Source organism: Cavia porcellus, unplaced genomic scaffold (assembly GCF_034190915.1).
Source record: "Cavia porcellus strain 051 isolate PalLab524CR breed Dunkin Hartley unplaced genomic scaffold, mCavPor4.1 scaffold_7, whole genome shotgun sequence".
NCBI lineage: Eukaryota > Metazoa > Chordata > Mammalia > Rodentia > Caviidae > Cavia > Cavia porcellus.
This window is the reverse complement of record NW_026947490.1, coordinates 31,642,918-31,667,911: the sequence shown is the minus strand read 5'-3', so window position 1 is coordinate 31,667,911 and position 24,994 is coordinate 31,642,918. Positions and strand designations below refer to the sequence as shown.

The following is a 24,994-nucleotide window of genomic DNA, read 5'->3' as shown; positions in this document are numbered from 1 at the left end:
CAGGACTATGTTCTGAAGGAGAACTCACTGTTGCCAGGCTCCCCACTGCTGCTGAGTGCAGGGGATTCACCAGGAGGACAGTGTACTCCAAAGAAGTGTGGAGAAAGTCTCTGCTTGGGCTTCCTGAAGGAGTTTCATATCCCTGGATCGCCACCTCACTGCAGTGGGCAGCAGTGGACCCACCTTTCCACACTGTGAGTTTTTCTGTTTTGTGTATATAGCTGTGTGACCAGAAGGGGATGTGTTCTTTCTGAGCATTTAACTGTTATGTTTTTGATATTCAGGATTAACCTTTAAATATTCCTGTTACATAAGGAGAAAGTCTCAAAGAGAAGAAAAAAGAAAGAAAAAGAGTCAAAAATGGCTGTTATTCAGGTAAAGCAGTGTTCTCATTTGTTTTCTGTCTTGTAAAGGTGGTTTTTGCTGTATTGTTATTAAATTCTTGTTTCTGTGAGATAGGGAACACCTGGAGCTTCTTGCTCAACTACAGCTATGCATCAGTCCTTCAGAACAGTTATGTAATTTCTTTTCTCTTTTCATGGATCAGGCAATGTCTTTTGCTTAAGTGACCTGGTATAATTGCTAATGGAGATGTAAGATGTTTCATATGTAAATGTGCATGTGTGCTTAATGAGAGCCACTAAGGGAGGAAGGTAATTTTAAGTTTTTACTTCCTATATTTAAATACCATTCTTTTTTCAGGATGTAGTCATGTAATCTATTAGCTGTTAACAAATTCAGCTTTTTTTTAATCTTCTTTGCCTCTTGTTTTCTACCTTTTTGTTCCTTACTGATCCTTGCTCAGGCGTCCTGTATAGTAGTGACAGGCTGATACCCGACCAGCACCCTTTTATCCTTCACTACGAGGAAATGCACCCCGTGTTTACTGCCAGGCATGGTTTGATGAAATATGTTTGGTAAATATCAGGCTTGGTAGTTTTACATTTTCAAGTTACATTTTTTGGCTGCTTTTTAATTTTTTAATAATTCTTTTCATTATGTATTTCTATAATATGTAATCTTTTTCTGCTGATCTGTTAAATTAATGTTATTAAAAAGTTTCTCAGATGGAGATGTTGCTCCAAGATAGTGTTTGCTTTTCATATGTGAAGCCTTCTGTCTGATCCCAGCACTACACATTTTCAAAAAATTCCTAATCATATAGTTTTATTAAACTAATAAATTCCATTGGAACTCTGGTAATGCCTAGATATCTTAATTTAAATGGGTGAAGTTATAAATACAGTTTTAGTATACATGTTTGGTAGACTGGAGTTCAAGTTCCATTACATAAATTTTTGTGTTGTCCATTTTAAGAATCCTAGTAAACACTAGTGTTTTATAACCTCAAGTATGTGTTTTACATTTTCATTGTCCATGCATGTTGAAATATACATTAACATGAGTGGTGATTAAAAACATTTAAAAAATCATTCAGAGAGATTCTTTTAAATTTGATTTAAGTGTGATGTGTATGCACGAGTATGTGTATGTGCAATTCCATGTTTTTTTATCAAGGTCACATTATTCTAAATATATATACATATTTCCTTGGAATGTGATTTTTTTGTTTTGCTTTTCTTTTTTGTTTGTTTGTTTGTTTGGAATGCTAGAGTCCAAGCCTAGGGTCTTGTGCATACTAGCAAGTACTCTACCCTGAGCTACATCGCCATCCCAAACTTAAGTTTTCTAACAGTAGAAACTGTATCTTAGATAATTTCCTTTGCCTTAAATTTATACTACTCTATCCTGTTAATGTATTGGTAGCAGTGAGAAAAATAAAATATGTGTGCACATAAATAATGAACTTTCATGCACATTCATGATGTTATCTTGAGCTTGTTTCTAGTTTTCTCATATAGGAAACCTAAGGTCAGTCTATTTTTGATACTACATCGATTGCTGAATTGTTTGATTCTTTAGCTTTAATTCTTATTCCCAGCCACCTAGCTTCAGGTGTGTGCTCTGCCATTTTTAGCTCTGACATAAGGGGAATCCCAAAATGTCTGTGACACAGTTTTCTCAATATTAAGAGGGAAACATTTCTCCTGAGGACTAGTACATTATCTGTGAATTACACAAGTAAACCAGTTAGAAAGTATGCAGTACCTAGAAGTGTCCTGAAGCTTTAGCCATTATGTTGCTTTCATTATTGTGTTTCTGATCTTTCTTTAAAGCTGATATGCACTGTGTCATTTCTTAACATGCCTTATCTAGCTCATGTAAATACTGTCACTTTTCATAGAGAAAAGCCTATGCTGATTTTTCATTTGAGCATTTCTTTCTTTGTACAGAGAATGAGAAATCTATCCTTGATGTAGAGTATTACAACCTCTTATTTAAAGATGTAATGAAACACAATTGTAGAGCTACAACATGCTCACAAATACCTTACTGTGTGTGAATATATATTAAAAAAATATGCTTCCTCCTATATATTTACCACACAAGCAGCTGTGACTCAGGATGTGTGAGGATTTTTATCCACACCCCAAGCAAGCAGTTCACAAAAGCCAGCAAAAACACTCACCCTTAGCATTTCTTGTAAAGCTTGTTAAAAAGATGGACACCTAGATGGAAAAGATGCATAGCATGAGCTATGGGATAATTAACATGGTGTGCCTCTGCCTTCTGTGGATGCTTCACCTTTCAGAAACCTCTAGACACTCATCCATCTGACATTTGCTTTGAAACCTGTTCTCTTGAGTTTATGGAGTCTTTACTCCATAAGTGCGATTAATTATATCATTGATATTGCTGATCAGTTCTAACATCCACTTCCCATCCCTTCCTGGAGGTCAAGGGCTACAGTGAATGTCATAACCATCTAGAAGCCCCTCTCCTTAGGCTACATGGGAATCTCTGGTCACAAGTTAGCTTATTAGCCTTTGTGATTCCAGAGATTGAAAGTGACCTGTATTGGGAAAGTCCTGACATAACAGTATGAATTTTGCTTGTTCACTTCAATTGAATCAGCGCTTACATTTCTCTCCTTTTCATTTTATATGTATATTACAGCACTCCCCATGTCCCCATGGTGATACATGTTTTTCATTTCAGGATCTGTTGACATTCAGGGATGTGGCCATAGAATTCTCTCGAGAGGAGTGGGAATGCCTGGACCCTGCTCAGAGGACTCTGTACAGGGAGGTGATGCTGGAGAACTATAGGAACCTGATCTCCCTGGGTGAGGATGACTTCCTTTCAAAAGTCAGGTCTACTCTGTGTCTTTTTGCATTTTCCCTTGTGTCTTCATGGAGTCTTCTGTATTGTTTGCCTGAGACAAATGTCCTGTTGTCTCTGAAACTTGTAGCTTCATAGTGTGTCATCTGGATTTTAATAGTGCTCTTTCTTCAGGTATTATGCCCTGTTTGTGGTTGATATGCCAGTGGTGGTTCTAGAGATGAAATGTGAATGAAAACTTATTGGAGACTGTTGAAGTATGCAGTTTCGTTTTTGAGCCTAGTGCCTTTGAATAATTGGTTCTTGGGAGAGAGTTAGATATATCTGATATCTGAGATATAACAGAGAAATACTTGTCTACATCACTCTGTAATCTCTTCTTCAAGTAAACAGGACTGGAGTGTGGAAAAGCCACAGCACATCACCTGCCTTTCTTTTTGCAAGCAGGAATCTCTCCTTTTGAACTGAGTATTGTCTCTGTGTTGAAGCAAGGAGCAGAACCCTGGAATGTGGATGGCCAAGTGAAAATATCTAGAAATCCAAGTCAGTGGAAATATATCAAAGCTGTAAACATAGATAAGAGTTGAGATGGGTAGAGAGGAAGTTAACACAGGTAAGAGCTGAGATGAGTAGAGAGGAAACTGCACCATTAGGAATGTAACACTAATTTTGCCATAAAGGCACAAAAATGTGGGTGTGTAGGACCTACATTTATGTTTTAAAATATATCTATTGATGAATTATTCATTTGAAATTCATGAGTTTTGTTATATTAAATAGTGAATACTTACCAGGAAAAAAAATTACTAAAATACTGAAATTTTAATACTTTATTGAGTGTTTATAAAACATCAAAATGTTCAATGTCAACTATTTTTTGGTGTGCAAGGTCTAAAATAGAACAACACAGATAAATTCTTGTATGAACTAAAATGAAAACACCAATAGCACTTACAAAAAAAAATCTTTAATCAATTATTACACTTAAGTCTGTACATATGTTCCATGCACACATATCATATTGATGGCACATGCATTTTGTTTTCCTGACCTTTTTGTAGGACATACTTGACAGTTCATAGGGCTTGCTGTTTCGTCAGGAGGTTCTTATTCTCTTATACAGTGTGTAGTTAACAGGAACAGAAAACATCATGAATACATTTCATTTGAGATTTCTGCTTTATTCCTGTGTACAGTTCCTGCTGGCAACTTGTGTTCTGTTAGCAAATATAACAGCAGTTGGAAACTGAAAAACCAGTAATTGAATGTTACGTTCTTCTTAGTTTGGGAGATGGGAGATGTTCACAACATAATTCATATATTCTACAAATAAGGACCTGACAGTTGAGTTCTAGCATAAATAGCTAAATTGAAAGCATAGTAAAACTTCATATATACAAGGTTATAAGTCTTTATGCCTTATTTTGAGCCATCTCTTTTCCATAAGTCTGTTTCATTCCTGTGACAATAATGAGAAATCCCTGCTAAGTACATCAGACATATGAATGCTTTCAGTTCAATTAGTGAGGGATCATAATAAATATATTTTTTAATATGGCTTTTGGTATACTTGGAACCTTTTACTTGCATTTCAGCCTCTGTGTATTTCACGGCATCCTGTAGCATTTGATCTGTTACGGCTTCGAACGCACAATAGCACTGCTGGCATTTTGTCCAATATATTTCACCCCTACCAAGAGCCTCACCGTGTTTTTAGACCTACTTCTAACATTGGATCATTCCTTTTGGTTGTTATGCCATTTTGCAACATTTCTTTTTTTTTCCCCCAAATCCATTTTATTTCAAGGAGGAAAAAAAAGAAGAAAAAAAAACCCTAAAAATCTCAAAGTGTCAAGTATCCATGCTACTCCCACATTTGTCTCAGGCAACAATGATACATATATTGTGCATTGTCATCCCCCAGTCATTCACCCAGAGCATAAGACATCTGCATTCAGTTGTCTACACAATACGAGCACAAATCTTTCTCTTCAGTGAACTCAAGAGAAATCAGTAGTATAACTATCGTAACTGTCTGTTTTTATACACATACATATACATATGGTGTTTCTTTTAGCTTCTCTAATGAGACAATACAGTGTTTCTACATTTGTGTCATATTTCACTAATGAGCATGGTCCCAAGTTGAATCCATTTACCTATAAAAGTCTCCAGTTTATCCTTCTTTGTGGCTGAGTAGTACTGCATTATATAAAAATACTACATATGTTTTCCATTCTTCAGTCAGTGAGCATTTAGGTTGTTTTCAAGAGCTGGCTATTGCAAACCGTGTTACTATAAACATGGGTGCACATATATTGCTGTGGTATGATGTTTTTCATTCTTTGGGGGAAATACCCAGAAGGGGAATAGCTGAGTTAAATGGACCCTCCAAGTCATAGCTTTTTGAGGAATGTCCACACTGTTTTCCACAGTGGTTGTACCAGTCTGGATTTCCACCAACAATGGAGAAGGGTTCCTTTTTCCCCACAACCCCTCTAGCATTTATTATTGGTTGATTTCTTAATAACAGCATTTTTTCTGGAGTGAAGTAAAATCTCAGTGTTATTTTAATTTGTATCTCTCAAATCCAGGGATGTTAAACATTTTTCACATATTTATTTGCAGTTCATATTTCTTCATCTGACAAGTGTACATTCGTCTCAGATGCCAATTTTTGGATTGGATCTTTAAATGTAGGAGGACTGATTTTTTTTAAGATCTTTGTATGTTCTCAATAGTGATCTTATGTGTAAGGCACAGCCGGCAAACATTTTATCTCACATTTTGGTTGTCTCTTCACTCTCTTGGTGGTTTCTCTTGCTGTGCAAAGCTTTTTGGTAGGGTAAGAACCCAGTGGTTGATTCTTTGTGATAGTTCCTGTGCAGTCGAAGTTTTATTCTTTAAGTCTTTGCCTACACTAGTGTCTTAAAGAATTTTACCTACTCTAGCTTCCAGCAGCTTTAATTTTTCTGTTTTAATGTTAAGATCTTTGTTCCATTCTCAGTTTTTCTTAGTATATGTCACAAGATATGGGTCCAGTTTAAATCTTCAGCATATGTAGAGCCAGTTTTTCCAGTACCATTTATTAAAGAGGCTATCTTTCTTCCAATGAATGTGTATAGCACCTTTGTCAAATATAAGGTAGTTTAGTGTGTCTGAAGTTGTTCTTGCCTCTTCTAATCTGTTCCATTTGATCTTTGGATCTGTTTTTTTTTGTTTGTTTTTGTTTTTTGTTTTTTTGTTTTTGCCAATGACCCACTGTTTTTTTTTTTTTTATCGCAGTAGCTTTTTAGTATAATTTCAAGTCAGAGATTGTGATACCCCCATCTTGTCTTTGTTGCTCAGGATTACCTTTGCTATTCTAGGTCTCTTCCATTTCCAGATGAATTTTAGGACTGTTTTCTGTGATTCTATGAGATATGCTACTTGAATTTTTATTAGGACTGCATTGAATCTGTGTAATAGTTTTGGAAGTATGGCCATTTTCACTATTTTGGGCCTTCCTACCCAGCAGCACAGAATATCTTTCCATTTTGTAGTATTCTCTTCAGTCTCCTTTTTTCAGAGTACTGTAGTTTTCAATGCAGAGGTCTTTTCATCATTTGTTAGATTGATTCCTATGTATTGTTTCTTTTATTTTTTTTTGGATGCTATTGTAAAAGGTACTATTTTCGTGATTTCTTTCTAAGTGAGTTTGTTATTTGTGTATAGGAAGGCTATTGATTTTTTGAGTGTTGACTTGTATTCAGCTACGTTACTGAATTAGCTTGTTAAATCTAGCAGTCTTTTGGTGGAGTTTTTGGGGTCTTCTGAGTACCTTGTCATCTGCAAATAACAATAGTTTAACTTCTTCCTTTCCTACCTTTATTATTTTTCTTTCTCTTGTCTATTGCTCCCACTAAGGTTTCCAGGACTATGTTGAATAGGAGAGGTGACAGTAGACATCCTTGTCTTGTTCCAGATTTTAGAGTGAATGTTTTTGTCCATTTAGTTTGATGTTGGCTATTGGTTTGTTGTAGATGGCTTTTATCAGATTGAGATGAAGACCATCTATTCGAATTTTCTGTAGAGTTTTTATCATGAATGGGTACTAGACTCTGTCAAAAGCTTTTTCCCATTCTTAAATATGGGAATGAGAGTTTTGTGCCACTTGCTGTATCTGTTTCTCTTTTTCACAGTAGTAGGAATACTAACTACCCTTGTGCAATTCCAGCCCTACAAACTCAGCAGCTCAGGCTGCTTTCTCTCAGCTCTTACTGCTGCCTTGCATGCTTGCCTTTCCCCAGGCTGGCTTTCTTTTGTGTGGTTCCTTGATCTGCATGCAGCCTACTGCTGCTTCTTAGTTTATGTCTGTTCTTCTGTACACTCGAATTTGCAAGGACTCCCACACTAACCTCACAGGATAATGAAAGACACCTACTCATCCTTTAGATGTTCTCAGGACACTACCTAAGTTATCATATACAGTGTTGATCACTTAACATAACATTTTCTGTGAGTGATAACTGAGTGACACTATCACAACACAGCGCTGCTTTTCTGTTTATCATTGAAATATTATTTTCTGTGCTCTTGTTTTCTGTGCCTTCTGGCATTGTGTTTTGCCTCTGTAAATAGGTGTGAAACTGAGCATTTCTGCAGTTAATTTGAATTCCATGTAATCAGACTTTCCACATCAAAAGATTTGTACCTTTCATTTTCCTAAAAATTAAAAATCATGGATGTCACAACTCTTTAATATATGTATTATTTCTTTTGGTGTAATGTCATGTGTTTCTGTAACAGCATTTATTTATTATCTATAATTAATCAGAACCTGGTGATTTCTTCTACTTCATAGATAACCCTCCTAAATGTGTCATTAAGGAATTTACATAAGAAAGGAAAAGTGATACAGGAGAAATGTTATAGACAGTAATTTCAGAAAGTCGTAAAATCCATGAAGAATTGTGCTTCAAAGAAATCCAGAAAAATATACATAACATTCATTGTCACTGCAGAGAGGATGGAAGACTTGACACAGGATTCTGTGTGACTCACAAGGAACATCTCACTGATAGAAGAGATGAACATGGTAGAAAGGATACAGGAAAGGAATATATTAAAAATTGGCTTGAATTAAGCTTTCAGTCACATCTGCCTGAACTGCAGCTATATGCAAGAGAAAGAAACATTTTTGAATGGAATTACATTAAACAATCTGTCAAAAATGATTCCACAGTTTCATTCCACAAAAAATAATAATTTTAGTGTTACAACAAATATTTCTCATAAACATGAAAAAGATTTTTTTGATTCTTTATTTTTCACAAAAGAACAGGACATGTACATTAGTACAAAACCTTACAGATGGAATTCTTGCAGCAGATCTTTTAATTAAGCCCCACACTTTACTATGCATCAAACAGTCTGTGCTAGAGAGGAGCAATTTACATGTGGTCTATATAGAAAGCCTTCAATCAGAAATCAAATCTTGTAAGTCACCAGAGAACTCATACAGGTGAGAAACAATATAAGTGTAATGAATGTGGAAAAGTTTGCAATCATATTTCTCACCTTGCACAACATCAGCAAATTCATATTGGAGAAAAACCTTTCAAATATAATACATGTGGCAAAGTGTTCAGCCATAAATCAGACATAGCAAATCATCAGAAAATCCGCATTGGAGAGAAACAACACAAATGTAATGTATGTGGCAAAGTCTTCAAAAGGATTGCATACCTTGCAAATCATCATAGAATTCACACTGGAGAAAAACCATATAAATGTCATGAGTGTGGAAAAGTATTCCATCAAATTTCACGCCTTGCCCGACATGGAACAGTTCACACTAGAGAGAAACCTTTCAAATGTAATAAATGTGGCAAGGTCTTTAGTAACAATTCCTACCTTGCACAACATTTGATAATTCATACTGGAGAAAAACCTTATAAATGTAATGAATGTGGCAAGGTCTTCAACCATATTTCACACCTTGCACAGCATCGTAGAATTCATACTGGGGAGAAACCTTACAAATGTAGTGAATGTGGCAATGTTTTTAGTCATAAGTCTTCCCTATCATCAAAGACTCCATACTGGAGAGAAACCTTACAAATGTAAAGAATGTGGTAAAGGGTTTAGCCATAAGTCATATCTTGCAGAACATTTGCTATTTCACAGTGGAAAGAAACCTTTCAAATGTAATAAATGTGACAAGGTGTTCAGTTGCAATTCCCATCTTGTATGTCATCGTAGAATTCATACTGGAGAGAAACCTTCCAAATGTGATGAATGTGACAAGGCGTTCAATCGCAATTCCCATCTCATATGTCACCATAGAATTTGTACTGGAGAGAAACCTTACAAATGTGATGAAAGTGGAAAGGTCTTCACTCAAAATTCATACCTTGCATATCATCGTAGAGTTCATACTGGAGAGAAACCTTACAAATGTAATGAATATGACAAAGTATTCAGTCTGAACTCATCTTTAACACATCATCAAAAAATTCATACTGAAGAGAAACCTTAAAAATGCAATGAATGTGGCAAAGTATTCAGTCTAAACTCATCTCTAGCACATCATTGGAAAATTCATACTTGACCAAATCCTTTGAAATGTAATGAATGCGCCCAAATCTTTAGTCAAATTTGACAGCTTGTGTACCACAGCACTCACTGGGAAGGGAAATGTTACAAGTTTAATGCATGTAGTAAAGCTGTTAGTATATGCTTAAGCCTAACTAAGCAAGCATGTAGGCCATACCAAAAAAAAAAAAATCTCAAGGACATCTCTGATGATTTTTAACTTGGAATGAAATGGAGAATTTCATCCCAGAGAGAAAGCTGACAAATAAATGAGACTGGAGTCATTAATGTTTGAACCTTACAAAGCTTTGGAAAGTTCCTGCTGGAAAGATAATTTCCATGTGTAATGATATAGACTTTGAGTTACTTAACAGATAATTAACTGTAAGCTAAAACCTTACCAATGTAACAATGCCTTAAGGTGAAAATCTGACATTATTATTCACCAAAAATTTCAAAGTGGAAAGAAACCTCACAAATGGAGTGAGAGTCACAAATGCATGAGTATGCAGTAAAGCCTCAGTACACATCACAAAATACATCCTAGACAAAGTCCTTAAAGAATGTAATCTGTTTGGCAAACCCTATTTCCAGTGCTCACACCTGAGTACACATAATCATCCTGGAGAGAAGCTATAGCAATGTAACAAATGTGCACATTCACACCTTGCATAACACTGGACAATTTGTACATGACTGATATTTCACAGATGCAGTAGAGTGGCAAACCTTCATGATGAGTTCAATAACCAGTATCTCAATTCATACTAAAGAGTAACAGTTAAAAATACCATAATGCATATATAACAAAGACCTTCAAGCCTCAAACTTCAGTAGGTACCAAATGGTATCTTTTGACGAAGCCACACAAAGGTAAAGAGCATATTAAGGCTTTTATCCAAGCATCAAAACTATAGAATAGTTGAACTGGGGAGCAGCCTTACAGATATAATGAGTGTAGTGAATCTTGTCAAATGTTTATTTTGTTGTCATAAAAGGGTTTGTTCTGGAGTGAAACCAGACAAACACTGTGAAGCGTGCCTGTAATCCCAGGTCTTGGAAAACTTAAGCAGGAGGATAGCCACTACTTTGAGGCCAGCCTGAACTGATCCTTTCAAAATGAACAAAGAGTTCATTCTTCAAGGCTATCTCCTCAGGATTCACCAATGAATTAGTACTACAAAGAACTACAAGTATAATGCTATGGTAAATTATTTAACTGATTCTCTATGTTCTCCATATCACAGCATTTGTTTGAAGAATAGATCTAGCCAAGATGAAACGTCTCTTGCATACTACAGAATAATTACAAGTTAAACTATATTAACATTCATGATGCATGTCAAAGATGGAAGGATATTTGTAAATGGCTAAATATTTCTGTTATTATTTACTTCATTCCTCAGACTTTTGGGGGGAAGGACTATATTTGGATATTAATCCAACCTTTGAAACCTGTTAGAAAACTTTTCTTACAAGCTTTTCATAGTTGTGTTTAAGAAGGCATCAGTAAAATAAAGGTCTTACCTCATAAAGTGAGGAAGGGTGTCTATGTTCCTTTGGAACAAGGACATTGCCTTTTAAAATTATGATTTACATTAAAGAGTATTTGGGCCTGATGTCATAGTGCATGCTTAAACTTTAGCCATGTGGCAGAAGGAGCACATTTAATGCCAGCTAGGCAACTAGTGAGGCCCCGTGAAACAAAAATACTATTGTGTGAAACAAAAATATAAAGGATTGAGGATATAGTTCAGTGATAAAGCACTTCTGCACCATGTCAAAGGCCCTGTGTTCAATCTCTAGTACTACATATATATATATACCCACTCCACAGTGGTACCTCATTTTATGAACTTAGTTCCTTACATAATTCTGGAAATGGTGGCCACATTTGTGTTTGTGTGGGGAAGATGGCTCTGCTCATGTTTGTTAGCACAGAAGAGCTTCAAAACAAAAAATTATGCCAAACACTTCTATTTGAAACCAAATGGTTGAGGAAAAAAACCATGAACCAGGATGCCAATATATATATATATATATATATATATATATATACATAAATATATATGGAAGAGCCAATAGCGACTTAAAATTATACCAGTCATCTGCTGACCCATTCATTGATAGAAAGATATAAAAGAAACATTTGCCTCCAAACTGAGAAGGCACACAGCATGACACAGACAACTACAACTTAGTGACTGAGTTTATGAGGGGTTGCTTACATAGTGAAGGACAATGTGTATGCTGCCTCACTCCTGCTGTTTCTAATCATCTTTGAGAAGCTGTTGAACTTATAAGACTGTGGCAATCATCCAGAAACTAAGAGAAAAAGACTGAAGCCCTTGTGATAAAATTACCTGCACTCCATTCCCGTTCCATCCTGAGGAGCTCTGAGGGTCTCAACACTTAGGCCACAGTGTCTGCGGACCTTGTGCTGCAGCATGGCAGTCTCTGGGCCCTAATGAAGGCCCACTGAACAGCTAAGCAGTGATGCCAGGTCATCGCCTTCTCCATTTACACTTGCAGACGAATTCTCTGCATTATGATGGTGGGCCCTGATTTAGCCCTTTACCCCTAGAATAAGGTTTTTCTTGCAGTGAATACCAAGATCCAGATTATTTAACGGCAGGTTTGTTAATTGAGGAATAAAATAGACTCAGAATAAATAGGATTTTAGGAGAGTCCTTTGCAGCAGTTACCATCAGTCTTTGATACCTAAGAAGCTTTCCTTTACAAGCCAGTTCTGTTTTCCTTTACAAGCCAGTTCTGTTTACCCCCCCAAAGAAAGTAATAAGCACTAAGGAGTAATAAAATCCAAGATGTGTAAATTTTGTTGTAAAAAAGAGAGGGAAAAAAAAAAAAAGAAAAGGAGCTCTAACGGATATAACAGCAAGTGTGTTTGGGGGTGTTAAATAGCTGACTTTATCAATGTTTTTGGAACATTGAACACAGCTGTTTGCAGTCTCCCTGTTTGAATGTCCACCTTGTGTTCTTTGATACTGTGATTTGAGGAACTATTTTCAAGAAAATAGTGTGTAATCTACTAGCAGGTAATTTCTTACTGTTATGGTTTTTTGTTTTGTTTTGTTTTGTTTTGTTTTGTTTTGTAGTTCTGTATTGCGTGTACCCTTACGCCGCTTTGGTTTGTTTTGTGTTTTTCTCTTTTTCCTCTTAAATAAAAAAAAAAAAAAAGAAAGTATCACTGATTATTCACAATGATTATTATTTCCACTGAGGATCATTACTTGAATGCTGTTCCAGTTGTTGGTCTTCTCCAGTCCTATATTAGAGGGGAAGTGGAGATTGAGATAGTTGTTTGGCCACATTGTCTGTAAGAAGTAAGTGCTAAGCTTCACAAAACCAACAGGAACAGAGACAAAACAGCTGAACGTATTTCCCTTTGAAAGGCTCATCATTCACAACCTATTGTGTACTTAATGTTACAATTTTTCTTCCCATCTTTTTTCAGTCTGGTGGGGCAAAATCTTAGCATACAAAATCCCTTCTTACCAAAGTATATCTTCACACTCAACACTTACATCCCTTTTTCTGTCCTATTTAATGACTTGATCACATGTCCTATGATGATGTAGATTTTAAACCCCTCTGGTACTTTCCTATCTGTTTTTTGATCTAAGAGCTGGCTCACCAATACTTGCACCACAGGCAGAACTGGTTTAATAACAGATTTCCACGTAAACTGAACAGCAGAATAATTTTAGCACAAGCACAAAGCAGCTGAAAAGCAACAATCCTGTTACAGCTTCACAACTATCTAAAAGCTACTCACATGAAATGCTTTAGGCATGCCATTTAGACAAACTGGACTCCAAAAGTTGACCCCCAGAATGTGCCACACTGAGCTCATTAGCTCCTTCAGTGTCATCAGGAAGGCTCATTCTCCTTCACTTGATAGCTAGAGATGACTCAATCCCAGTTTCACTACTAGCCCCTATATGGTCTGAGGGTTAGTTATCAGAAAAGAGATTAATCAAAGAACTACAATTATAACTGACCTGTCTCCTCCAAACATAAAGCTTCTAACAAAATCAAAACCCAAAACGCACTTCACATGTTTCCCTAATACCCACTACATATAAAAACAATTTCTCATTCAGAAAACCAGCCACTTGCTCTGACAAACACTGCAAACCTGTACTATTTAAACTAGTGGGTACTCATAGCATTTCATGTGAGCACCCTGTAACCACACCACAGGTTCCACACAGGCATCTGTAAGGCCGCACTAAGGCAAGCCACCTAGAGCACATGTGGAGAACAATGTGAAACCAGCTTCAGGCCACTTACAATAAGAGACAGAGAAAACAGAACCCTGCAGGCACATCCAGACATGTCTGCAGCCCACAACCCACCTTCAAGCTACAGAAAGCATCAAGGCCATACCCATATTGCTCCCTGATGTTTATCACACCTCCCGTTTGGTCTCCAAGTGTTCAGGAGGTAGTGTGAGGCCTCTCCTTCAGAGGATGACTTTGTGTGGTTTTTTTTTTTTTTTTTTGACACAGTGGGCTGCTGGCGTGTCTCCCAGCACCAGAGGAAATCACAGCAAAATTTTCACAGAGGTAAAAACTGTTCATTTCTCTGGCATTTTATCTATCTAAAAAAGAAAGGAGAATGGAGATAAAGTGTGAATGCTGTCACTTGGATGAGGCCTTAAGAGAAGATAAATCATTTCCCAAACTCTTGAACCACTTAATACCATAGTAACCAACAGTTCCTCTGCTCACAGCCCACAAAACATAAGCTGATGACCTCCAAATGGTGCAAATGGAGAGAGGTGAAGAGTGATGAGAATGCTGTTTTCCCAGGAAGTTAGACTGAGTTGTCTCCAATGCATTTGGCTCTGTCCATCCTGATGGATACCAGGCCCATTTTAACTAGTCACTGCCAGTATTTTAATGTTTTGTGAAGTATTCTCCTAGCAATGGAAGAAGGACCTGCACAACATTAACTCCAGGTTGACTCTACCTCCTTACTCCTTCATCTCCCACACTTTACATCTCATTGTAGAATCCCATACTGCATATTGCAGTGAGAGAGTGTTGGGCTTCACCTGCATTGGTCACATCCAAGGGGTTCTGTTTCCTGGTAGAAGAAAGATTATGACTCCATAGACTCGCCACGTGGCTGCAATCTCCCATATGTAGTATGCAGTTGACCCCATTGTTCCTGTGTATCCATCATCTGACCTAATACCTTTTGATGAAAAGTCCATGTAGCTGTCTTTATACCTGTCATAGTACCAATATGAATGAAAAGTAAAGCCATCAGTCAAAATCAAGCTTTTTATTATACCTAAAGTGGTTGATATACAAAGAATATTGTTGAGAGACTCTGCTGATATGCCATTAAAACATTGGAAAAGTTTAACCAAAGAAAAAGGAGGGGGAAGAGAAGAAGATTACATACCTGTAATCCCAGCACTCAATAGGCTGAGGCAAGAAATTCATCTTATGTTTGAGGCCACACTGAGCAACATAGTGAGCATAAGACTAGCCTGAACTAGACATCAAGACCCTGTCTCAAAAGGACAGAAGAAGGACGAGGAGGAGGGAGAGAGAGAAAGAAGGGGAGGGAGGAGGAAGGGTAGGAGAAAGGAGAAGGGAAAGAATGAGAAGAGGGAGGAGGAAGGAAAAAGGAAGATGAGGAAGAAGGAAAAGGAGAAGGAAAAGCGGAAGAAAAAGCTGATCATTTGCTTGGATTCAAAGAAAACGTATAGACTGACTCAAAGTTACCATTTGAATTTAAATTTTTCTCTGTACCTAGGCTAATGACAGATAGTATGATAATCTCCCATGGTGCTATGCAGCAGCAAAGCCCAGCTCTGTGTGGGCCATGACAGACAATGAGGGTAAACCACACAAGCACTACAGTGCATTGTGTTCTGGTATCATGAATATAAATATTCAGTAAATTACATAAGAGTTTTGACACTTTTTTGGAAAACAGACTTTGCCCACCTCTATGCTAATATAAGTATTCTGTTCAGTTTAAAGTAGACTAAGTTAAGGCGTGATGCTCAATAAGTTAAGTGTATTTGATGAATTTTTGATGTACAGTAGTTTCGATTTACAGTAGGCTTATCAGAATGTAACCACACTGTAGGTCAAGTATCATCTATGAGTCTACCAAAAATGTAGTCTGTTCTTTTTCACAACTTCACAAAATTAGGTATAGCTGTTTCTGTAACTTCTTTATAAATTTAACCATGTTTTAAACACACTTCATAATATTTCTGAAAAATATCTTGAAATAAAAATATTGTAATACAAATCAATATTTGTTGATAAAATAAATGATAAACCATTTTATACCCAAACTTAAAAGTGAAGCAAATCCTATGAGGAGATTCTGACTCTAAGCAACCATATTGCTGCAAAATATAAAGTATACAGAGGTGCACATTTTAAGACATTAGACACAAAAAACCACAATCTTGCCTAAAAGGCAAAAAAGATGACATTTGTTAATAAAATAAAACTATAAGTCAGGTGGAGTGACATGTGCATAATCTCAGTATATTTTAGCAACTTAGTGATAATTTGTGTCAAAATAAAAAAAATAGCTGAAGCCCAACTCAGCATAAAGGCCCTGGGTTCAATCCCAGTACCAGATACATAAAAAGAATGACTATAATAAAAATAAATAAATAGAACATGACAAAAATAGTTTCTTGAAAACTAGCAATATCATATGTTACTATAGGTTACCATAAAAATGTAATAAAATTTTCATAATGGATCGTATTAGGAAAATACAAAAACAATGCTACAAACAAAAAAGGAAATAAATTTTCAGGAAATACTATATTTAACCCTAAAACAGAAAAAAGGACACTTTCTTCTTAAGAATTCAGATTACCAAAATAAATGAAAGACTATTTTCCAAGTACAAAAGTATAGACTGTATTTTGCCTCTAACACTGTACCAGGAGCTCACAGTGAAAATACTCTGTGGACTCATCCACAAGTTATACTCACAGCCCTACCTGTTACCACCTCCTACCAACTGCTTCCTAATATTGAAATCAAATGTTAGTGAGCAAAAATGATGACACTTTTTCAATTCCTCCCATCAAAAGCACCGGGGCTCCAAAAATGCTCACCCACCTAGATCAAACTCTGTGATGGAAATTCTATTAAACACATATTCCTGATCTCAGCACTGAGCCCACCCAATGCAGATTTCTTCCCCTTTTCCAGTGAAATAAACCAAGGTCCCAAATGATGGATACTAACCTGCTGTCCTTCTGGATGTGCACAGCTGACTCCATAATTGGGCAAAGTTTGAATTCCACTCTACTGCGGATCTCCAAAGGTGAAGTCTCTATATAGGGTTGAGGATGTTCAGAATCTCTGTCCACATACAGCAAATAGCACACTGCCTCTATGACTGGATTATTTCTGGATCTTCTGCTGGGATTGGTGAGTCATTTTTTCTGGGGTTTCTGTTTCTCTCACATTCATTTCACTACAGAACTGTACAATTTATTGTTCACCATTTCCAGAATTAAAAAGTTTAACATGTGCTATATACTTCTAGCAATAGACAGACAACCTACTGTAAGTTAAAATATAAAACATCTCACCAAGTAATACAATTTAGCAACAAAGCATTCTAGATTAAGGGTTCTTCTCCTGAAGGAACACCAGGCCTGTGCCCACCATCAAGAGAGAATGTGGAGTGGCACATTGCCCAAAAACAGTAAAATACAAATTTTTCCCAAAACAAGTAAAACTCAAAATTTGGCAGAGGTCTGTGGGGCAAACTTATTTCCATTTATTCAGGAGACTGAGGCATAAGAATCCTAAATTTGAGCCCAGGCTGGGCAACTAACCCAGGTCCTACCCTTAAATAAAAATCAAGTGTTAGTGGTAATGGTGGAGCACTTCTGGGTCCTATCCTCAGTAATGAAAACAAGCGAAGGAGAGAAGACGAAAGGGAGTGATGATGAAAGGGAGAGAGAGAAGGAAGGAAGGGAGGGAGAGAGGCAGGGAGGAAGGAAGGAAGGAAGGAAGGAAGGAAGGAAGGAAGGAAGGAAGGAAGGAAGGAAAGGAAGGAAGGAAGGAAGGGAGGGAGGGAGGGAGGGAGGGAGGAAGGAAGGAAGGAAGGAAGGAAGGAAGGGAGGGAGGGAAGGAAGGAAAGGAAGGGCAGAAAGAAAATAGTCCTGCTTTGTCACAGTTCAGTAATAGACTAGGTAGTGTGTTATGCCTGAGGAGGGACTCATCAAACTCTTCATTTACTTGCAGGATCACAGACACATCTGTGTGCTAGCTGGATCTTTTTGTTTTGTTTTGGTTTTTAGTGCATGTTTGCAGCACATGAAGTTCACATTCTAGGGAGTGATAACTCATTATACAGCTTTTTTCCTTCTTAATCCCCTTCCCACCCCCCTCCTTCCTCTAAATCCTTTTTCCCAGTTTCGTTCTTGTTGATACTAAACTTAGTTCATGTTTATGACATGTATTATGAAATTATTAGCCTTTCGACATAGCTATTACACATTTAGCGCAGATAGCACAAGGACACTCAGCTTTGGAAAGGACAAGTGGGCGAGGACTGGAATTCTCATCTATCCAATGTGTGCCTATGTGCATGTCCTTGAAAATCCTTTCCTGGCATTTTCATTTCATCTGTTTCAATAGGTGTAAGGTAGTGGTGCCGTACGTCCGTGGTATAAAGATTAGAAAGGAACTCACTTTGCTGTAAAACATTAAAGCACTTGGAAACATGAGCTTCTCATCAAGTCTCCTGTGTGTCAGAGGTCTGATTCCTGGATCTCTCTGTGGGAGGCCAGTCTGTAGGTTCACGTCATAGAAAGAGCTTCCCAGTTTCCTGGTGGTCTCTTAAGACACGCTGGCCAGAGAGCTTTTTTCCTCACATAGCAATTGGGGAAATGTTTCTCAGAAGACATCTCTGTTCCCCAAGCCAGCATGGTCCATGTCAATACCAGTGAAAAGAGAAGTGCACTCTGTGAGTGCTGGCCAGTATGAGAGTACTAATAATAGGTGCCTAATCTCACCCATTACTTGGGCCTGAATCTTGACATTTATCATAAATCAAAAAAGTTTATTACATGTTAATTGGAGGTACCTGGCCCTTCATCATTATTAAAGATGCAGGCTAAGGCTTGCATAAATTATACCCGTTTCACCTACCCTGCATTGTGTATAGAATGCAATACAATCCAATTATTACCTTCCTGGAGGTGCCCCAAATTGCCTGATATATAATTATGATCAGTTAATCCTTTTGATCCTTGTTTTAATTCATGTAATGGTACAGTTCAGGCTCTGACAGCTATCATAGCAATGAACATATTTTGGTGCCACCATGCTCATTCCCTCTCCATACCAATGAAAGCAGAGAAGGAGAAGTTACTTCTCTGTTACATGGCTCCACCACTGGCCTGCCAGTGGCACTTCGTTCCTCCTGGCACAGGTCCCATGCCACTGCCTCTGTCACCTGAAGAAGACTGCAGATTTCCGGGATAACATGGCGGACAGATAACAGCAACTACTGGAGGCTCTCTGAAAGGCTCGGCTCAGAAGTCAGGAATGATGCGGACTAAGGAGACATAAGCCGGTAGAGATATGCTCTGCTGACTCAGGAATGAACTGGGCTGAGAGAAACCAACTTGGAATGCAGTCCTGGTGCTAAAATAGGAACAGAAAAGACTCGATGTGGAGGCTGGACCCCGCGCCATTGGAAGCCGCGATTTGGGTTTCCAGCCGCTCAGCGGCTGGCTGCCTCTACATCTGCTCGGCAAGGAGAGAGACGCGCAGAAGCTCTGTGAACAGGAGTCTGTGAACAGAGTAGAAAACAGGACAGACAAGGAGGTGTACACTGACTTGTGGCGAGGTGAGTGAGAGAAACTGACACTCTACCACAGTTTGACTCCAACGGAGGACTTTCTGGGCTCAGGCAGTCCTGCGAGAGCAGGGCGCGGTGGCGACTCCAGCCACACATTCCCCTCTCAGACGGGATTGACGAGATTGGCGAAAAGTGCCTGGCCTGCTTGATGCTGCTGGTGGACTCAGTAGGCTGGCCCAACCCAGATCCCAGAGCCTGACGGTGGCCCAGAAGGGCGACTCTCACATAGGCTGCCTAGTCCATAACTCCCTGGTGTGCAGAGGTGGGCAGGAACACCTAGCCAGCGCAATTTGATCAGGCTGTGGCTGACAGGCAGGGAAGCTGGGCCTCCTATGTAAGCTGGCATACATATAAGGAACAGAGAATATGGGGAAAGGCAGCAACAAGAAAGGCTCCTTGGCCCAATTCTGAGAAACAGGCAATAGCGGACACCGCACCAATAGACATTAAGCGCCATATAGAGAGCCTCATAGACCAATTCAGGAATGAATTTATTAACGACCTGAAGCTAGAAGTATGCAGAATAGTTAGAGAAATGCTAAGCACCACCCAGAAAAAAACAGATGGTGGAATGGAAGAACAGAAAAAGAGGGGAGAATTGTTTGATGGAGAAAACAGAGAAAGCATAGAGTACGTGAAGCAGGTTCAAAGGAACTATCAAGAAATTAAGAAGTCTATCCAAGACTGGCATAACAGCTTGAAAGAAACTAAGGACAGACTATCTGAACTGGAGGGCAGACTTGTAATATGGGAGAATGAAATGAAAAAATTCTTAAAAATAACAAAGAAACAAACAGCAATAATACAAAGACAAGAAGATGATAAGAGGAGCCATAACTTAAGGATTAAGAACATAAAAGAAGAAGTAGGGACACAAACAAGTGAACTACAAAAGCTACTCACAGAAATAATCCAGGAGAATTTTCCTAATTCAGCAAAAGGTGAAGATACTCAGATGTATGAGGCATACAGGACCCCAGCTACCTACAACCCTAACAGAGAAACACCCAGGCATATAATAATAAAAATTCCAGAAATTCAATACAAGAACAGAATATTAAAAGCTGTAAGAGACAAGAAACAGACCACTTACAAGGGAACACCCATCAGAATTACAGCAGACTTCTTGACACAAACCATCAAATCACGAAGAGCGTGGGGGGAAATAATTCAAGCTTTGAAAAATAATAATCTCCAGCCAAGATTGAGATATCCTGCACAACTGTCCCTGGAAATTGATGGAAAAACAAGGTGCTCCCAGGATAAAGAGGAACTGGGGGAATTTGCAACCACCAATTCAACCCTACAGAAAGTATTGCAGGATATTTTAAAAAAAGAAAAATACAAAGAACCCAGAAATACTGGCAGGGAGGCCACAACGAATGGAGCAGAGAACAAAATTAAGAAGACAAACTGACAGCTACTCACAGAAAAAGAGCTCAACAGAAATGAGACAGAGAAGATTGGATGATAGGAACACCTATTTTGGAGAAAATGACATCTTAATAGGTAATACTGATTTAGTATCATCTTGCTTTGAAGTCTCATATAGCTTTTGTTCTTCTGTCTCCAATGGTCTAAATAGGTTGTATCTTATTGGATTTTATTATGTACAATAGTATAAGCAAAAACCTTTTAAAGACAAGGAGATTATATAGAAACCATTGTTCATTTTCTGTTAGTCGATTCTAAATACTCTGTAATGCTGTCATTCTCTTAAATGGTTTCACATTGTTTTGATATACTTAATGCTACAGTATACGACGTTGTACTCAAGGACTTCAAGGAAAGAGTCAATATGGTAACTACTTTTGGGTCGGAATTATCTGGTGGTGAAACACTATTCTGCTTAAATAGTTATGTTTTGATCTGCGCTGTTTCGCTGTTATGCCCTCTTTTTTCTCAATCTCCACTCCATTATTTACTTTTTTATTTTTATCCGTTTAATTAAAGGGAAAAAATAGCAGGATATAATATAGTAACCCACTTTGACTTTCTATTATCTCGATTTGAAGCCCTGTATTACTCTCACCATCTTGTTTTTGAATGATGTTCCCCTATTCTGTTTTGCTGGATAGTATCAGGTTCGAAAGTTTAGGCATCAGCTGTGAAGATAATGAGATTCATTATAACGCCCATTCCCGTTGACTTTCATCTACTTTTGAAGACCTACAATGTCTCCAATGTTTTGGTTTTGTTCTTTACTGATTTGTTCAATTGTATTATAACTAATGATATAGGGAATTCTATTAGAGATAGCGGGAGGCATTATGGTAAACATTATTGATCACCTTGTATTATGTTTTTATATTATCTATTATGTCCACCCTTTTGACTTGACCGATTCTGTTCTGTTATGTCACATTTGGCTTTACTCTCTTCCAAAAAAGCAGTAAGAACCGTGGGAGCAATGAAACCCAAAATGTGTAATAGTCATTGTACAAAAGAGAGGAAAAGAAAGTGCTCTAAACTATATAACTGCATGTATATTTAAGTGTATAAGATAGAAAATGATATCACAGAGTTTTATTGGATCATTGAACAGAAATGTTTGCAGTATCATTGTTGGAATGTCCACTCTACAAGCTTTAATTTTGTGACTTGAACAACTATTTCTAAGATGAAAATATGTAATCCATTAACTAGTGATTTCCTACTGTTCGTTTTTTTCTTCTGTAAATCTGTATAACTTGTACCCTTTCACTGTTTTTTTTTTCTTTTCTCCTTAAAAAAAAAAAAAAAGACTGCAGTGCTGCAGTGCCCTCGTTGGCCCACTGTGTCACCCTCTAAAAATTCTGGAGGTGCAGGCCAATGAAGAGTTTCCCCATTAAGCCTCATCCAACTCTGGGTCTGCACCAGGAGCTGGCCATGCAGAAGGTGGTTTCTCCTTTTCATTTTTCTCCCTTGTCCTGCTCTAAAACAGGAACTTTGGTAGTGCTAGTACTTTGTAAGTGCTGGCCCTCTGAGCATGTAGGCACAATTTCAGTAACAGACCTGAAAGAGATTTTACCAGGCCCCTAGATGAAAAGGCCCCAGGAAAAAGTTTATCCTCTGCCAGGATCTCAATTGTCTCCGTTTGCCCCAATTATATTGAGCAATTTCTTGTAACATTCTTGTCAGTTTGCAGGTACTGATTTGAGCTGTGGCCTGCTTTAGCAACGTACATAATAACTGTGCATATCTTTGTCCTTTTACTAACAAATTCTGCTCCATCATCACAGCTAACTAAAATCTTTCCATGGAACCACGTTCTTGCTTTTCTTTCACTCAGGACTCTTTGTTCTGCAGCATCCTCTCACCATCTCGTGCCCTCTTCTTTCCATTTGGGTGCCTCTTATAGGCCTAATCAGGAGAATGTCCCTGTTGGGACATTGGGGTCCCAGTTGCCAGTGACTTGGCCAAGATCTCCAACTGCCACTTTGCTGGATATTTTCAAATAAAAGATAGACAATTTGGTAATATGTAAAGGGGGCTGGGAGGTCAGTGCTTTAAGGTAAGCAAAACAAGGCTGTCCCTCTGTTTATTGAGCATGTAGGCACAATTTCATAGGGGTAGTGTATTTTTCCTGTAAGAAGGTGGTGATGATTGTAAAAAATTTAAAAAAGCATTCCTGCAAGGATGAGGCAAAGGTCAGTAAAGAAACTATTTTTTACCAGAGGAAACTTTTATTATTGCTACTGCATTGAAGATCCTTGTCATTCTCAGCAGCTCCTATCTTGCCCTATGAGTGCCATGAGTGCCACTAGCCATAGAGCTTCAGCTAAGACTAAGTGGGGAGTTTTCACATTGCAGTCCAGCTTATGGGGCAGGAAAAAAAACAGCCTGGGACATTCTCTACACTAGGTTTATAATTCATGGTTCCCAACATGAGAAGGGAGGTCACCACTTCATAGTACCATGACTCGGGTCTGGCTGCTTAATTCCTACACAGCATTAGCTGCTTCATTCTCTGTTCATTGTCCCTGCAAAAGGATAAATGTGACTCTCAGAGGCACAGCCAATAAGGAAGGACACCTATCAGGAGTCATGGATAAGTTTTCATAGCAGAAACGGGGGTCGTTCAGGACTAAAGAGAGACTGAAGAAGAAAACTGGAAAAACAGTGAGGCATGTGGTGATTTAGTAGAAAGCGATGGGCTCCTAGACACAATACCAACCTCTAGTGGTTCCTGAGGTAATTTAGTGTAGACCACAGTAACTTTGATAACTGGTATACAATTTAAGCAGTAGGGTTGGGGTAAGTGTAGACTGCTTGCCTAGCACACATGAGGCCAAGTTCAAATGCCAACACAGAAAATAATCATAATATTCCAAGTAATAAGGAAATCTCATTATAGTTCTTAAGGACCATGGTTCTGAAATCAACGTGCTACTCAGGCTACCATATAACAAAATAAACTAAGCTTTCAGGATTAATTGAAATGTGCCTAGGAGATTTCCAATCTTGAAATACACAACAGGCTAAATTGTAAGAATACGAAAATCCATGACAGAAAGTCTATCCAAATGGAATTGTGAGAAATTTCTCCCAAGAGCGAGAGCATAAGAAGTGCTTGATGAAGACATTACGTCTTTGAAGAAAACATCCAAGATCTGCTGATTGTGATTAGATGACCCAATCTTTCTCTCCCACCCCTCCTTAGCCTCCTCTCCCTCTCTGAGTACTGGGGGGTGAACCCAGAGCCCAGCTCTACTGATGAACTATGTCAGCATTCCATTTATTTGTTTATTCCATTTTTATTTTAAATTGAAAGTTTCTACAAAATCAGAATCATTTTTGGACCAAAATGGAGGGCTATCAATAGACAGTCTTCTGCATGTTTAAAACACTAACAGCTATCTCAACACACTGAAGATTCACTCTCTGCAGCTTGGGGTACTTGAGGAAGTTCAGAGGCAACCAAGTCCTCATTTACTGAATTCTGCAAAATCAATGACTGGTGTTTAAAAACAGCCCTGGCCAACTTGGCATGGTGGCACACATCTGAAAACAAACCAAACTATTGTGTTTTCAAAGTTTCTTAGAAACCAAGGCTGGGCTTTGTTTCTGGCTTGGTTTTATATAATTTGGGGGAGGGAAAAGAGAGGGGATTGAAAGGGGAAAAATGATGAAAATAGAGCTTTCCCAAATCGGAAAGGAACCAAAAGTTGAAAGGAGCAGGGAAGAGAGATAAGGATAGGACATCATGTCAAAAAAAAAGGAAAAAAAAAAAAAGATGTATTAGGTATATGCAGCAACTCCCTGCAACCGTTGTAATCTGTATGTATTGAAAACATTTACTAGTAAAAAGAAGAAAACAGTCTTGTCCTGAGTTCATGGACACAGTAGGATACGC

At 38.0% G+C, this 24,994-nt stretch overlaps 2 protein-coding genes and 1 long non-coding RNA gene across 3 annotated transcripts; 2 read left to right on the top strand and 1 right to left on the bottom strand.

Annotated features, from left to right (window-relative positions):
- Window positions 1-285: 285 nt before the first annotated feature.
- LOC134476683 (zinc finger protein 766-like) lies at window positions 286-4,435 on the top strand. Its single transcript, XM_063252282.1, has 3 exons — window positions 286-375; window positions 3,061-3,187; window positions 3,631-4,435. Exons 1-3 carry the CDS (start codon window positions 361-363, stop codon window positions 3,768-3,770), a joined length of 282 nt encoding a protein of 93 aa, XP_063108352.1. The 5' UTR covers window positions 286-360; the 3' UTR covers window positions 3,771-4,435.
- Window positions 4,436-8,581: 4,146 nt separating this feature from the next.
- Window positions 8,582-9,855, top strand: LOC134477084 (zinc finger protein 83-like). The gene is given in 3 exon segments (XM_063254032.1): window positions 8,582-8,630; window positions 8,633-9,248; window positions 9,250-9,855. Coding segments are annotated over 3 exon segments (1,119 nt in total). The 3' UTR covers window positions 9,704-9,855.
- Window positions 9,856-11,882: 2,027 nt separating this feature from the next.
- Window positions 11,883-17,714, bottom strand: LOC134476685 (uncharacterized). Its single transcript, XR_010048484.1, has 3 exons — window positions 17,025-17,714; window positions 14,139-15,017; window positions 11,883-13,045 (listed from the first exon to the last, which is right to left on the bottom strand). It is a non-coding gene; the product is annotated as an uncharacterized LOC134476685 (long non-coding RNA).
- Window positions 17,715-24,994: the final 7,280 nt, after the last annotated feature.